The 15185-nt window shown below is 33.9% G+C and overlaps 5 protein-coding genes across 7 annotated transcripts; 2 read left to right on the forward strand and 3 right to left on the reverse strand.

The window, feature by feature from the left end:
* Positions 1–1812: 1812 nt before the first annotated feature.
* LOC9309896 (putative RNA-binding protein Luc7-like 2) lies at positions 1813–6015 on the forward strand. 3 transcript variants are annotated; one of them, XM_002871720.2, is made up of 13 exons: positions 1817–2103; positions 2364–2416; positions 2557–2725; positions 2815–2878; positions 3475–3554; positions 3634–3781; positions 4046–4107; positions 4347–4409; positions 4800–4858; positions 5162–5243; positions 5331–5374; positions 5462–5686; positions 5771–6015. In XM_002871720.2, exons 1-13 carry the CDS (start codon positions 1957–1959, stop codon positions 5787–5789), a joined length of 1215 nt encoding a protein of 404 aa, XP_002871766.1. In that variant the 5' UTR covers positions 1817–1956; the 3' UTR covers positions 5790–6015. The 3 variants fall into 3 exon arrangements, 1 of the variants encoding a protein (XP_002871766.1); XR_002331422.1 differs by lacking the exons at positions 5462–5686; positions 5771–6015 and having other exon boundaries at positions 1813–2103; positions 4990–5243; positions 5331–5354; XR_002331423.1 differs by lacking the exons at positions 5462–5686; positions 5771–6015 and having other exon boundaries at positions 1813–2103; positions 4993–5243; positions 5331–5354.
* Positions 6016–7360: 1345 nt separating this feature from the next.
* LOC9307836 (heavy metal-associated isoprenylated plant protein 21) lies at positions 7361–9261 on the forward strand. Its single transcript, XM_002871721.2, has 3 exons — positions 7361–7607; positions 8044–8119; positions 8812–9261. The coding sequence occupies exons 1-3, from the start codon at positions 7530–7532 to the stop codon at positions 9105–9107; spliced, it is 450 nt and encodes a 149-aa protein (XP_002871767.1). The 5' UTR covers positions 7361–7529; the 3' UTR covers positions 9108–9261.
* Positions 9262–9469: 208 nt separating this feature from the next.
* Positions 9470–11970, reverse strand: LOC9307837. The gene is made up of 4 exons (XM_002873783.2): positions 11529–11970; positions 11349–11428; positions 9922–10759; positions 9470–9831 (listed from the first exon to the last, which is right to left on the reverse strand). Exons 1-3 carry the CDS (start codon positions 11573–11575, stop codon positions 9957–9959), a joined length of 930 nt encoding a protein of 309 aa, XP_002873829.1. The 5' UTR covers positions 11576–11970; the 3' UTR covers positions 9470–9831; positions 9922–9956.
* A 93-nt stretch (positions 11971–12063) lies between these two features.
* Positions 12064–12685, reverse strand: LOC9309897. The gene has a single exon (XM_002873784.2). The coding sequence runs from the start codon at positions 12553–12555 to the stop codon at positions 12334–12336; it is 222 nt and encodes a 73-aa protein (XP_002873830.1). The 5' UTR covers positions 12556–12685; the 3' UTR covers positions 12064–12333.
* A 1141-nt stretch (positions 12686–13826) lies between these two features.
* On the reverse strand, positions 13827–14950 carry LOC9309898 (probable calcium-binding protein CML32). The gene has a single exon (XM_002873785.2). The coding sequence runs from the start codon at positions 14417–14419 to the stop codon at positions 13979–13981; it is 441 nt and encodes a 146-aa protein (XP_002873831.1). The 5' UTR covers positions 14420–14950; the 3' UTR covers positions 13827–13978.
* Positions 14951–15185: the final 235 nt, after the last annotated feature.

A 15185-nucleotide genomic window follows, 5' to 3' on the forward strand; every position in this document is an offset into this window, starting at 1 on the left:
AAACGGGCAGTGCCGGCCCGACATCTGCGAGTGTCCTACGTAAAACTTCAAAAAGTATGCTTTTTTCATATACTACAAAAACCATTAACAAATCATTATCGGATTTGCAGCTTTCTTTTTTAAAACAAATTTGGAAGGAAAAAACAATAAATTCAAAAGCAAAACTAACAATTAACTTCAAAACCTAGGATTTTTCACTTGTAAAATAAGCAAATTGACTCACATACACGCATAAGAGGTATCATATAGCGTCAATTTTTTTTTTTAATTCAATCAGCGTTTTAGAGTTTTTTTTACTAAATCAAAAATTTAGTGTTGAAGATAATTAGTTTGTCTTTAAAAGCCCCTATCATTTTTTTTAAAGGCCCTACAGAATAAATTTATAGCTTTTGCAGCATATCCAAAACTTAACAAATTTTTAGTTTAAAAGGCCCTAAAATTTTGAGGCCCCAATCGTTGGCTTCAGTTGCTTGGCCTCTGCGCCGGCCCTGCGGGTACTAATCAAATACTTTTTCATTTTAAAAACATAGTTTACATAGATGATTATGTTGATCACGATGTCATTCTATTTAACTAAAATAAGATCATTTTTGTGATGTTTACCATTAAAAGGATAAAAATCAAAATGGTTCACTTCATAGATTCCGAAAGAGTAATTATTCATTGCTTTCATGTTTTCTATTCATTTTTTTGCTATGGAACTAATATTGTAGGATCTACTTTTTATAACTCTTAAACTTTATATTGTTTAGTAAAATATTTATATTCTTAGCCAAAAAAAAAAAAAAATCAAAAGAGAAAAAGTTATAGTTTTAGACTTCTATCATTATATGTTCCTTCAAGTGGAGCCAAGAGAGCAACAATGCATTTTTCTACAGATATCATCGTACAACTCCATTTCCGTCCACATACGAATACTCAATAATGAGAATTGAAGAGTCAATATGTACGCTAAAGTGAAGAATCGCAAATCAAAAAACAGTTTTGGCAGCAAAACGAAAGAAAGTGAAAACGATAATTTGAGGCGTTTAAGCCATGGAGAAATAGCTGAATCATACTGTTCAAAAAAGATTAATGTCACTCTCTGTCATAATTGCAACAACAAAAATATGGTAAAATTAAAGCCAAGTACTGTGAGATTTTGTATCGCATCGTTCTCTAGTGATCATCATCGTTTTTCTAATCTCTTAAGCAAAAACTTGGATTCATAACTGCTTTTTATTTTTTTCTTCCTAAATGAATCAAGGTTAATATTTCTCATCCATAAATGTGACTCAATCAACTAAAAGACAATAGAACTAATTTTCTTTTGTCCTGAGTGTTTATCTACTGTTTCAAAACCTTTATAAATAGGATTGGATCTAATGTAATACAACTTCGACACAAAAACAGATAGATTTGAAATACTAATCTAAAGATATACCTAAGATGGATCCGAAAATTGCATAAAGTCCATTTGTCATCATCATAAGGGGCTATAACATGTTTAACATATACTAATATTCAAAGATCACATAATTGATCTTTAATCCATTATGAGTCAAACCACCGGCAAATTGCATGAGTGAAAACATCAGAAACTTTAAACGTTCTTTAAACTCGAATTGAGAATCCTTGAAACGAAATCGATTTTAGTTTATGTAACCGAGCCGCACTGATGGCATTTTTGTAAATATCATCGACTTATTTATAAAGTTATCGCACAAAAACCCCGTTACTTTTAAATTGTAAACATAAACCCTAATGTCGGGAAAAATCTAAAAATTATTTTAACTTGAGGGACCTATAATGACACTGAACCCTAATTACCAAAATCTTTGTACGCCAAAACAACAAAAACCCCTTTTGGTCTCTGTAAATTGTTACGCTTTCGATCAAAAACCCAATCTCTCTGTTCGCAGAGAGGATCAATTCGTGATTCAGAGAATCAAACTTGGTGTGTGTGAGATAACGAAGATGGACGCTATGAGGAAGCAACTCGATGTGCTCATGGGAGCTAACAGAAACGGCGATGTCACGGAGGTCAATCGCAAATACTACGACCGTGATGTTTGCCGTCTTCACCTATCTGGTCTCTGCCCTCACGAGCTTTTCCAATTGACGGTGCGTTTATACATCTTCTTCGATACCCATGTTTTCTTTCTTCTTCAGCTCAATGGCTTTATCTTGGAAAAAACCCTAATTTCAATGAGAGAGAGAGCTTTATGATACATAAAGTTTTAGTATTGGTATGTGTTATGGATAATGTTAAAAATCCTAGCTTGATTTTGCGGGAGGTTGTTGATTTAGGTAACAGTGTGAAATTTATTTGTCGGCTAATTTGGTTTATGAGTAGTCTTTGACATGTTTGTTATTATTATCAGAAAATGGATATGGGTCCTTGCCCAAAGGTGCACTCTTTGCAGCTGAGGAAAGAGTATCCTTTTTAATGAATGTAGAGTCTTCTTCTTAGTATATGCAAGTCTAGAGGCTGTTTTTTTTCTTCTAAAGTTCACACTAGTTATTCAGTAGGATGTTATTTTGCTCCTCTACTGTTTTGCTTTAACTCTTCCTTAGATATAAAGAAGCAAAGGCAAAAGGTGTTGACAACTATGATAGGGAATTGGAAGATGCGATTGATAGGCTTATTGTTGAGTGTGATAGGAAGATTGGTAGGGCTCTTAATCGTCTTCAGGAAGAGGATGCCAAAGCTGCCATTGCAATTTCTGTCACAGAATTTACTCAGGTGATGATCTAACTTCTAATTCGTTGAGTTATTTTTGTGGTTTTTTTCAACTCAAGCTTTTTCCTCATCATTTCATTGTCGTATTGCAGTCGCCTGAAATTCTTGAATTATCGAAGCAAATCAAAGAGAAGATGAAGGAAGCAGACCTGCACGGTAATATAAATGAATATTATAACTTTTTTGGCTACTTAATTGACCACGTTATGCTTGAGGGTTTTTGTTTTATGACTAGAACTTCATTGCAGCTCACATATATTGGAACCTTTTGTGTTTGCACTTTGTAGGCAGTATATTTGCTTTGGTATTTTTGTAGGCATCTTTACAACATCTATAGTAGGCTATCAACTTGGAAGTGTCTCTTGATATATGCTTGCTTCCACGAACAAAATAGTTGCAACTTAACTCAATTTAAGAAGTAAATCTGCCACTTCCTAAATGACTATTTTAGCTGCCCAAGTGGTACGGTATGTTTAGATTTTTCATCTTCTGGAAAATAAAGCTTTCTTGTGGTGTTGCTAGAGATGAGTCTTCACCTTTTTTATAATGGCCTAAATTTGAAAGAAAGCATCTTTCTGTATAATTGGCACTAAATGGCTTAGATGTAAAGCTTCTGCTAATGATTGTTGTGTGATTATTTTTAACATTTAATTAGATCGGGTAATTTTCGAATAACTAGAGTTCTTTACCTTTGATTCCGTAAAACTTTGTATCCTGCTATAATATTCAGAAATGATGTTTTCATATCGCAGATCTTGAAGGCAAAACAGATCTGAAGATTAGAGCTCTTGAGTTAGTTGAAGAGATGAGGACGAAGAGAGCTGACCTACAGGTCTGTTATTATGTACTTTGCTATTTGCTGTGCCTGGTACGTTGTTAACAGTCAAGTCTTTTTTCTTGTTTCCCGACAGGCTGTGCTACTGTTGGATGCCTTCAACAAAGATAGGGCATCCTTGCAACAGCCCGTTCCAGCTCAGCAACCAGCTGCAGCGTTACCTCCTCCCGATCCTCGTACTCAAGAAATGATCAATGAAAAACTAAAGAAAGCAGAAGAGCTTGGTAAGGGGCAAACCTCTAATTCGCATCTGTTTTGTTACATGTGGTGATCTTGAATCGGTAGCTCTTTAAGTTATCGTTGCGGTGGTTACTTGGCCTATTAACTGATTCTTTATGAATGTACAAAACTGAGGTTAGGAAACGTTTGTGATAGGCAATATTAGAAGAAGGCAGATTATGGTTACATACCTACATAAAGGACGTTTGAACTTTTTCAATGTTGGAAACAGCCACTGTACAGTTATGATACCTGTACGTTTATTTCAGGTGAACAAGGGATGGTTGATGAGGCGCAGAAAGCACTAGAAGAAGCGGAAGCTCTTAAGAAGGTTTGTTTTCTTTCGTAAATTAGTGTTTTGTTTGGTTCTTGTTTCCGATTTACTTCATACGTTATAGGATTTGGAGATGTTAATGAAGTCTATTGACACAGGGATCTCTCTTTGTCTTTGTGGTTAAATTGCTTGAATAGTTCTGCATGTTACTTATGTCTCTCCCTACTCACTTATTGTATAATATTTTCCCCTACTTTTATTAGTTCCTAAGAGTGTTGTGCCTGTACATGTTTCAGCTTACTGCTAGGCAAGAACCTGTAGTGGATTCAGCCAAGTACACTGCTGTTGACGTGCGCATTGTAAGTCAAGATCATCATTTATATCACCTTATCTCTGACATGATAATTTATTGAAATTCATTTCTCATTGAAGCTCTCAAGATTCTTAATTCTTAGGTGTTCATCTTATATAGTTTGTTTAGTCTGACGACCATTAGAATTTAAGGAAGAGTCCTACAGTCCTACTCCTAGTATCCAAAAAGAAGTAATGGCTTATAAAGTTTGAGCACAATTATAATTCTTTGGTTTAAGCATGTATTCAGTGTTCTCAATTGTCAAACAGCTTAAATAGAAATTGCTTTTGAAGAGAAGTATATACCATTTTCTCATCTCTGCTCGATGTATCGTCTCTATTTTTTATGTCACTTTGTTGGTTGGTAGCCCTCATTCTCTCTTCTCTTATTGTCTCAGACAGACCAGAAGCTGCGTCTATGTGACATATGCGGAGCATTTTTGAGCGTCTATGACAGGTTAAGTTTGGTTACTTAAATTTTTTTATGCTTTATGGTTCCGTGGCGGTTCAAAAGAAAGCTAGAAATAGATTATTGGGTTGCAAGTGGTTCATTATTTGACCCTGGCTATTGTACCTCCTTTTCACCAGCAGGCTATTTGGGCCCAGTTTTACGAGGATTACTTTTGCAGCTAATAAATGTGCGTTCTTTCTTGATTTATTGTGCCTGTTAGAGATAAATAATGGAACTTTAAACTATATCTTTGTCACCAATCTGTTATTTGCATTTGGCAATGTCAAAAATCTGTTGTACTGCCTTTAGTGATCGTCGGTTAGCTGATCATTTTGGAGGGAAGCTTCATTTGGGTTACATGCTGATCCGCGACAAATTGGCAGAGCTTCAGGTAATAAACAGTAGTATCTTTCTACTGTGATTTTCCTGTTCTCTCTTGATAGAGACTGTATAGTTATATTCTTTCTGTTTTCTTCAGGAGGAGAAGAACAAAGTTCACAAGGAACGGGTCGAAGAAAGGAGGTTTACTTTTCTCAAGCTTTTGAACACATTATTAGTTTACTTCCTTAAATCTTTAACATTTTTGCTGAAAAGCTAAACCAAACTCAGATCAAAGGAGAGAAGTAGAGAGCGAGAATCAAGTAAAGACAGAGACGGAGGAGATAGCCGTGACCGTGGAAGAGATGTTGACCGTAGGAGTAGAGATCGCGACAGGCACCATGACCACCGAGAACATGACAGAAACTATAATCAGTCACGTGGCTATGACTCGAGAAGCCGGCGCAGTTCGCGGTCCCGGTCTAGGGAAAGACCGAGGGATTATGATCGCCGCAGGTAACTTTGATTTAGAAAAGACACATCTTATTGTTACTGCAAATCTTTTCGCCACATTTAAGTATGCATTTAACTACCTTACAGACGCCATGACCGCTACTAAGACCCTGCCAAAGATGGTTGCACCGGGTTTAAGAGGTTCTTACAGATGTGTTTAGGATCAATTTGGAGTTGCAAACACTTTCATTTTTCTTTGCTCAAGTGTTTTAAGGATTTTTTGAGATTGTAAGTTACTAAAGTTTGTAAGAGGAGCTTCTCCAGATATTTTTGATTTTTATGTTGTTGACATCAAAAGACTTGCGAGTAGAAGATTTCCACAAAAGGTCAAATCATGAATTGTCCAACATAAGTCGCTTAGAATCTACGAGAGCAATTTAAAAATTGTCTGATATGTTTCAGAAAAGTTGGAATATAAAACTAATCTTACCCAAAAAAAAAAAGCATTAGGTTCAACGTCAAGTCAGCGTACTCTCTCCATTGTACTTCTCTCGGTTTTCTGCGTACACCTTTTACTAACATTTTCCACTCAAAAAGCCGCAACTATATTTGTAAGCTGAAGAATTAATGACAAATTTAGATTATGCAAGTTAAAATTCACCCCAAACATTGTAACAAACTTTTATGAGCATATTGTTTTTGGGTTATTTCATAAACTTACTTACCTAGTTTTTATCAGTAGAATTAACAATCTATATATCCCGCAAACATCTATTTTGAAAATATCCCAAAAATGCTAATATATCCATTAATACAAAAAGGGAAGGTCAAAGATCATTTGTAACTCAACATCACACTGTTTCACAAAGCATCTCAAATTTTAACATTATTGTTCTATGATTTTATTCAAAAAATAAATAACGGTCACCATTCATTTTAGTTTTTAAAAAGCATCTTATAATAGTATTTATATATAGTTTAGTGATTTCTTAGTTGATGGAATCATATTGGGCAATTATTGGGACTTTCTTTCTAATAAATAAGAATTGGGTGATGCAGAAGCCACACTCGTTTGAATCGAAACCAAAGCAAAGGTCAATAAAAAATGAGTTTTGTTTAATAAGGCCAATAAAAGAGCTTTTTAAGACATAAATTCTCATTACACTATAATATGGGCAATCAAACATAGCTATTTAGTCTAATTAGAAGACCCGTGTTTCAATTTTATCAATTTCAAGGCGGATTGAAGACTAGCAAGACTCATTTCTCATCAAATGTTTTGTTAACTTCAATCAAATGTGTTTTTTTAATAGCTAGGAAGTTTAGGGCCCGTGTGCCCGTACATTCTCCAAGACGAGGTCCATGCCATATTTTTTTTCCTTTTCTTTTTCTCGGGAGCAGTTTCTTCCAACGCGAATCGAACCGTGACCTTTTAGGTTTCTACATTTTCGATAACTTAAGGGTTTAACTATTAGGCTAACTCCTTGTTGGTAACCAAATGTGTTTCGATCCTTAATCAAACGGACTTGAAAATAATTGATTTTATCTCATCATTGGTTTATTATAGTTATTTTTTCCTTCTCACTTTTTGTTCCTAATCAACCTTTTTCTTCTACAGCTTTCTCATGCAAAATATTGAATTTATCTTGAAAAAATAGACTACTAAGAAAAGAAAAAAGCCAAGAAAGCCTATATATATACATGGAATCTTGAATGAATGTCACCATTGTCACGTAACTCTTCTCCTTCTCTATTAAGAAAGCCTATTTCTTCTTCTCTCTCCCTATATAAACACTCACAAACACTCATAGACATATATACATATACACATACATACAATATACATATTAATTTATACACATATTTTTGATCATATATATACATAGTTTTTTTGTTGAAGAGGAGAATGGGTGCATTTGATTATATATCTAGCTTTTGTTCATACACATATGCTAATGCCAAAACCAAGCGTAAGCCATTGCAGGTCTGTTCTTTCTGTCAATTCTCTTACAAGCTAGTCTGCTTTTTCATTCTTTATATCAAATAATACTCTATATTATCTATATTACTCACTACTGTTTTGGTTAACTTCAAAACTATATGCTAATACGTTATACGTGTCCATGCACAAAATTCAAATGTTACGTTTCAATATGTGAACATGGTTTTTGTTTTTACCCGTTTCTTTACTTAAACACGTTTCTTCAAAACTTCATCAAAATGTTTCGTTATAGCTAACACAATTGGTCGAAGCTAGAAACTGATTACCGCTGAATTTATAAATTACAACATGGCAGCGAAAAGCTTCGAAAATTAGTTTTTGATTTCTATATAATATTTTCGGGATATTAGTATATTATATCTATAAAATATATATGCATGTTTATTTTAGTAATGGAAAAGTAATGGTTTTTGTGTAGACAGTGGATATCAAGGTAAAAATGGACTGTGATGGTTGTGAAAGAAGAGTTAGAAACGTGGTTCGTCGCATGAAAGGTTCTTTTTCCCCATCTCTCATATCTCTCTCTCTGACTTTGAATCAAAACTTTCTCCAATCTTTCTTTTTTGTCCCTTTTTGTTTCCATTTTCTCTATTATTCTCCATGCTTTTTCTCTTTTAAATATTCTTATTCCTCTCTTAAAATTGCAATTTTATAGCTGGCCAGAATATATAATTACAATTACTAATCATTTGCTCAATCCTTTGATAGGAAAAACTGTACCAAACTTTTAGACCGAAAATATTATGGGTCAAATGGTTCCGAATCTATCTTTATTTACATATGTTAAAAGAGTCCCATGAAGCATTACCAGTAAATATGATCCAATCATATTTTTCCATATAGATTTTTTTTTTCTAGTTTTTCCTACTTTCTAGTAATTTTAAAATAAAATAAATCTTGTACCCTAAAAACTAAAGTAAATTTTCATAAATATGCTAGTTACTTGAAAACAATTATACTGATATAGTGATATAAATTTTCATATCACAAAAACTTGAACTATTCAAAAGGCCAAACATTTTCATGTAACGAAGTCTCTTCAGAAGAAGTTGATATTGTTAAGATTTAAACCAAGAAGTGATGTTTTAAGATTTAGGCAACTTAAATGTATATATTTGGAAAGAGTTAATAAAATGGTTTATTCATATTTGCTTTTGTTTATCAATGTTGAAACCGACCGGTACAGGGGTGAAATCGGTGGAGGTGAACCGGAAACAGAGCCGGATAACGGTGAACGGACACGTGGACCCAAACAAGGTGTTGAAGAGAGTGAAAAGCACCGGTAAAAAGGCAGAGTTTTGGCCGTACATACCTCAGCATATGGTCTATTACCCTTTTGCCCCTGGCATGTACGACAAACGTGCCCCTGCAGGCCACATCCGTAATCCCACTCAATCGTTTCCAACCGCAAACGCTCCCGAGGAAAATTACGTTTCCCTCTTCAGCGACGACAACGTCCACGCTGCTTGTTCCATCATGTGAGCAACCAACCAAAAGATTATTCATAATCTCTATTTTGTAATTTGTATACTTTTCTTACTTTTGTTAAAATCAAAAGGTAATGTAGAAACTTTGTAATAAATTATAGAGACAACACTTAAAACGGAATCTATTTGATGGTTTATGTTTCGAACAATACTTTTTCTTACAAGAAGAAGTCAAATCAATAACCATAAGCTATGTAGAATCTTAAAAGTAAAAACATTGGTATAATGGACCAATTAAGCAACCAATGTTTGTCTAATTTCTATAGGACAGGAATGACACTTTGACAATAATCGTACATTAATAAAATAATTAAAGAAGAATATTAAGGAAGAGACCCAAAAATCAGCATCTTGTGATTTGTTAGGCAAATTGCTTCCTTTTTAATACTATTTTGATTAGAATAAGCTTCAAAGGCTGAGAGAGTGTCACATTTACAAGTTCCAACATTTTAACACCAAAAGAAAAAAAAAGAACTTTTGAAGATCAAAAGAATGCAAAAAAGCTGTATTCTTCTTCCTCCAAAATATGTCCAAGAGGGACCAAAGCATCTTTAGCTTTTCTTTCAAAGCTTCTTTCTTTAGAAGAAGGAATATAAAGACCAGAATCACGGTAAAGGAAAGCTGTTTAATCACGGTACCGCATTGCGAATTTACGATGAAATAAGACCTAGAGTCGATATTTTGGAGGCTGTTTGGTGTTCGCTATGCACGCTTTAAACCTACAAAGATCATTTTGAATTAATACAGGAACAATTAAAAGAAATAAATTTGATACTTTAATCAATCTTTTGAAAGATGAGCGGAGTTACCTGATCTATCAAAATCGTGAACAAGCATGGAGCTTTTACCGCTTCTTTGCTTTCCTTATTCTGGACTGTGCCTTCTGCCATTTCTTCCTAGGCACTAGTTTACTCTTTGGCTTCAACTTTATTTCAGGTGTGAATTTGAAGTTTGGATCTCTCATTCGAGTTTGTATATCCTTGAAGAACTGCATGTTAAGTCTCTTGGGTCCACCTTTCCTTAGCTCTTCATACTCAGGTCCTGAGATAATGTTTTCAAACGCTCCAATCAGAATGTCGATATCACTCATCACTTCCCACACGTTTGTGTAACGCCCGTCAGGCCCTTTGTTTAGTTTCTTCAGCGCGTTCTCAACAGCAAGCTTCCTCGCCTTTTTACCGGGTGAAAGCTCCTCGGGTTCATCCTCAGATTTCAACAACTCTGAGATTGTCCTGTACTTTGGCTTCTCCTCAAACTCAAACAACTTATCTAAGTATTTATCAGATGCCTCGTTCGGGCGTGGCTCTGTTGGAATATCATCGTCATCATCACCTTCATCGCCAGTCCACAACGTTTTTTCCTCATCACTTCCTGACCAAACGCTGTATAATTCATCACTATCATCAGCATCAATTTGATCGGAGCTAACTTTAGCTTGTTGCCTAGCTTTCTTAATCTCTTTTTCAAGGCGGTTTCTTCCACTTTCTTGTTTTGTAATATCATCGCCTTCGTCTTCACTTCCTGACCATAGAGTATCATCATCCCCCATTTCTTTCTCCCAGGCTTTTCTAAAGTCATCATCACCTGGTTTCACATTACCAAATAGATTGTAGTCTTTACCTCTTCCACTTGCATATGATCGAGTTGCTGCAAGACATTAAATCAACTCAAGTGTAAACAAAAACCACATATATAGAGTCATGAACATCACTAATTTACCGAACACAATCGAATATAGACACTCTACTTTTTAAAACAATCCATTAATATTAACATCAAGAATGAACATACAACTAAGCCCAACTAATGTGGATCTTCAATTAATCTCAAAGGAACTTTTGTAGTTCCCAAATAAACAACAATGAGATTAGACAAATAAGCTGCAACTGTTCTTTAGGGATGATTGTGTTTATGAATTGATCATTTCATGAACTTATGGAGCTCAAACAAATATCCAATTCCTCAGATAGCTTATATACCATTTTCTCATGTTTAGTCATATCTAGTACTATTAACTTCTGAAACTTCCTACCACTGTATAACCCATTCCAAAAAAAAACTAAACTTTCAAAGATTCGTACACACAAAAATTCTCTGCGGCATTTTCACAAACACCTGGTCTACTACTTGGACTAATCCGAACCACAAAGCTAAAAAAGACTCCAACATACGAACAGACTCGGAGATAGATAGCATAGAAGCTTAAAGATCAAAACATGTTGGAGAAAAATGAAACCTTGTAAATTCTGACGAAACCCAGCAAATACCCAATTTTGAGCAGTTGTTGCTGGACACGAAAGCAAGCGACTTTGTGATCTACAATTAGAATCAGAGGAACTACATCAGTATCGAAATTACTTAGATTTATGTGAGCGAATGGTGTTGCTTTATGGAATTCTCAGATAAATTGATCAACCTTTTGGTTATGATTGAGAACAGAGAGGAGAGTCTTCGCGCCAACATCCTTTTCCCTTTAACGGCTTTTTCAATCGTCGCCTTTGGAATCTAAATATTTTTACACTAGTCCAATGGAGTAATAATATTTATCTCTCTCTTTTTTTTTTCCTTTTTTTTTTTTTTGTGGTAAAAACAAAGGTCAAGCATCGAATTTGATTAATTATACATCTTATCTAAACCAATTACATTTAAATTCACAGCAAAATTGAAAAATATTCGATTTCTCCTGCGATTCTCAGTTCTGTTTAATTAATGTTTTAATGTGTATTTCTTTTTTTAACTACGAAATTCAGAACCAAAATTCATATAATTTTCTCGTATATTCAAATTATTCTTTACTAATTTATCCGTACAAATTGTCACTCCATAATGTTTTGTGTACTTCTATCAATGATTGAATTCCATCCGTTTCTCGTTTCTACAATGGATTGGATTTTTTTTTTTCTGTATTAAGCTTTGATTCAATGATTTAGGGTTTATGATGCAGCTAATACTTTTCTCGATCATAATAGCATCTTTCTTGCGTCCAGTATAACAATTTATTAGCTTGCACAAGTATATATATATTACAAAAAAAGAAAGCATACATCAAGTAAGTCGAAAGACAAGACACAAAAGTATCAACTTTAACATAACATTATGTGGTCATAACATAACGGATACTAATTCTGGACTTAGATCCCCTATGTGATCACATATATAAAACAAGTAAAATCATTTGTCAAGCAAATACAATAGCATGATTATAATTACCGACAAGAAAGTCAAATGGGGATAGATCTAGAGACTTTGGGATAAACTCTTCTGGCTGGATGACCCATTATACGGCGACCTTTGGCGTGTTTAAAGATATAAACCACCGCACCAACTGGCCACTCGATGATTCCGGTTATCAGAAAAGCCACGAACCCTAAAGTTGGTCCGACCACTTTGCAGCGACACGGGTTTTGCCTCGTTCCGCATTGAATACACGCCGGAAACACCATCTTTTTTTAGTATGTAGAGTACGATCGATGATCAATGAGCACACACAGAGCTAACTATATATTTTTGTTGGAGGAATCAGATTCAAGGAAAGAGTGGAAATGTGATTTGTTGAAGATTTGATTTATGAGAGTTGGATCTTTTATAGAGACGACGAATCATTTGAGTTTTTTTAATATCTTTCTTCTTTCCACGTAAGGTCAGTGTGTTACTATTTTTAATTGTTATAGATATTTTTGGGTTTTATGTCGGCTTGTTACTATTTAATTATTTTCTTGAGTTTTGAGCTTAAAGAGGGGTCGATAAGATGGACACGTTTCGGGTCCAGCACAAAGGTCACTAAACACGTGGCTTAAGATAATTGGAAATGAGTTGTGAAATTCTCTTACGTTAGGCTTTTTTGGAGGGTCAAATTATGACTATGTCGGCGTGGCACGACTGTGATTGAGGTATTTTATTTAACCGTGTTTAAATTTATGAAGAGTCTCTAGCTAAGTCAGAAAGGTCAATCGATAGAGATTTAATTCGGATGAAGTCTGAAGAGGTGATTATTTTATTACCTCTTTATGGATGAGTAGATTTGTAGATAATATATTATTATTGTTTTCTTACTTACATATATGCCAATGCACTCGTAACAATCTTTAGATAAAAGTATGGTTTATTTTTTATTTGGAGATCGAACAAGAGCAGGAACATCACGATAACATCTAATGCTTATATCATCTCTTCAAGTATACGGATTCTGCGGGATACTTAGATCACGAGTCACGACTACCGTTTTTAGACCATTAAATTACATGGTTTCTGGACTTTGCAAACTGGGATTAACTGTTAGGTTTTGGGCTTTGAATTTTGGAATTTTGAAAGTTGGGCTTTGAATTACTCGATATCAAACGAACACTGCAGAGATTTTTTCTTTTCCCATACAGAGCTATTTTCGAAAGATTTGAGACAAAGACTAAAAAAAACCAAAAGACTAAAAGGAGCAATCTACGAGATGATATATTATTTCTCTCGATCGAATAACCTATAAAATTTAAAATATAGAAACGTAACTGTTTATTTTTTTTTTCTCTCATAAAAAATTATTTATAATGAACTGAATACATAAAATTCAAATCAACATATAGGTTCATTTAGTCAATATGGAAGAAAAAAAAAACATATTACGAATATCTTGAGATTGATCGCTTCTAAGGAGATCAAAAATAAAATATATTTTTAAATTTAATTTGGTCTGGTTTCTTTTTTTTTTTAATAAAATGTTTAGTTCCTTTTTAAATTAAATTAGTCAAAAATATCTAGTTCCAAAATAAAATAGATCACCACAAATCCAAACTATGTTTAATGGTTAATTCTGTTTACTTCATAAAGAAATAGACAAAATAAAAACAAATTAAACTATTAAAAATCTGAGAAAGATCATAGTGATTTTATGTTGTTAGAACTCATCATAATCTTAAACTCTTCAAAACTCACAAAGCCATCACCATCTGCATCAACGGCTCGAACCATCATAACACATTCTTGCATTGTATGCTTCTCTCCAAGACGTTTCAATACCACATGAATCTCACTCGCGGATATCTTTCCGTCACCATCAATATCATACAAATCAAAAGCTTCTTTCATAACAGTGTCTTCATCGTCTTTTCCTCCTTCACCGCCAAGCATCAAGCACGAAGCAAATTCCGCAGCATCGATTTGGTTATCACCGTCGACGTCAAGCTCTCTGAACATCTGATCAAGTTCTTCAGATGTTATTAAAGGAGAAAAAGCGCGAATCGCTTCGGCAAATTCATCCCATGAGATTTTTCCATCTTTGTTTTTGTCAACTCTCTCGAAGATTTCTGCGATAGACATTCTTGCTTTGAGTAATATGATGGTGATGATCTAGAGTCGATGGAAGATTTTGTGTGAGAAGACAAACACCTAAATCTATATTTATAAGAGAAAATCTCGAATGTTGTTTGGATTTCTACAAAAGTTTAGTTTTAGCACGTGAGATCTAATTGCCTTATGAATGGATTTCTTAATCTTTTATTTCTTTTTTTAACAATCCTAAACTTTTAAGGTTTTGGAAAAAAAAAAAAAAAAGCAACTTTCCCTTTTTTTCTCTCCGTTAAATCAAATCCATAAATTTCCATTTTTAAAGAAACAGATATAGCATGTGGCAATGTACAAAATCTTCTGAGTTCTCACAATGGTGGTGGCCACAACTCACAAGACACTTGTCTTTTGTTTTTGTTTTAGATAACTATGAAACAGTGTAAGACTTTTGTTACTCTCCTTTAGCTTTTGCTTTGGATGATTTAAAGAACTGTAGTGATTTTTGGTTAATTAATAGATTTTGTAACTTATTATCTTGAAGTAGATGTAGATGTGCTTATTTTGTCAACAATAAATTCTGTAGATATAATAATAAATATTTAGTATAGTAGTTTTATCAAGAACTTGAAAAGATATATTTTTTTTTTTAATAAAAAGGTACATTATTTGATCTAAATCTCCAAAAAGATTTTTCATATTTTTCTTGTCTTATCAAATTTCTTTTATACAGTTTACAGATTTTATCTACATTAAAATGAATATATCAAAGTATGATAATGATACCACTACTTTGTAAATT

Source organism: Arabidopsis lyrata (genome assembly GCF_000004255.2).
Source record: "Arabidopsis lyrata subsp. lyrata unplaced genomic scaffold ARALYscaffold_6, whole genome shotgun sequence".
Lineage (NCBI taxonomy): Eukaryota > Viridiplantae > Streptophyta > Magnoliopsida > Brassicales > Brassicaceae > Arabidopsis > Arabidopsis lyrata.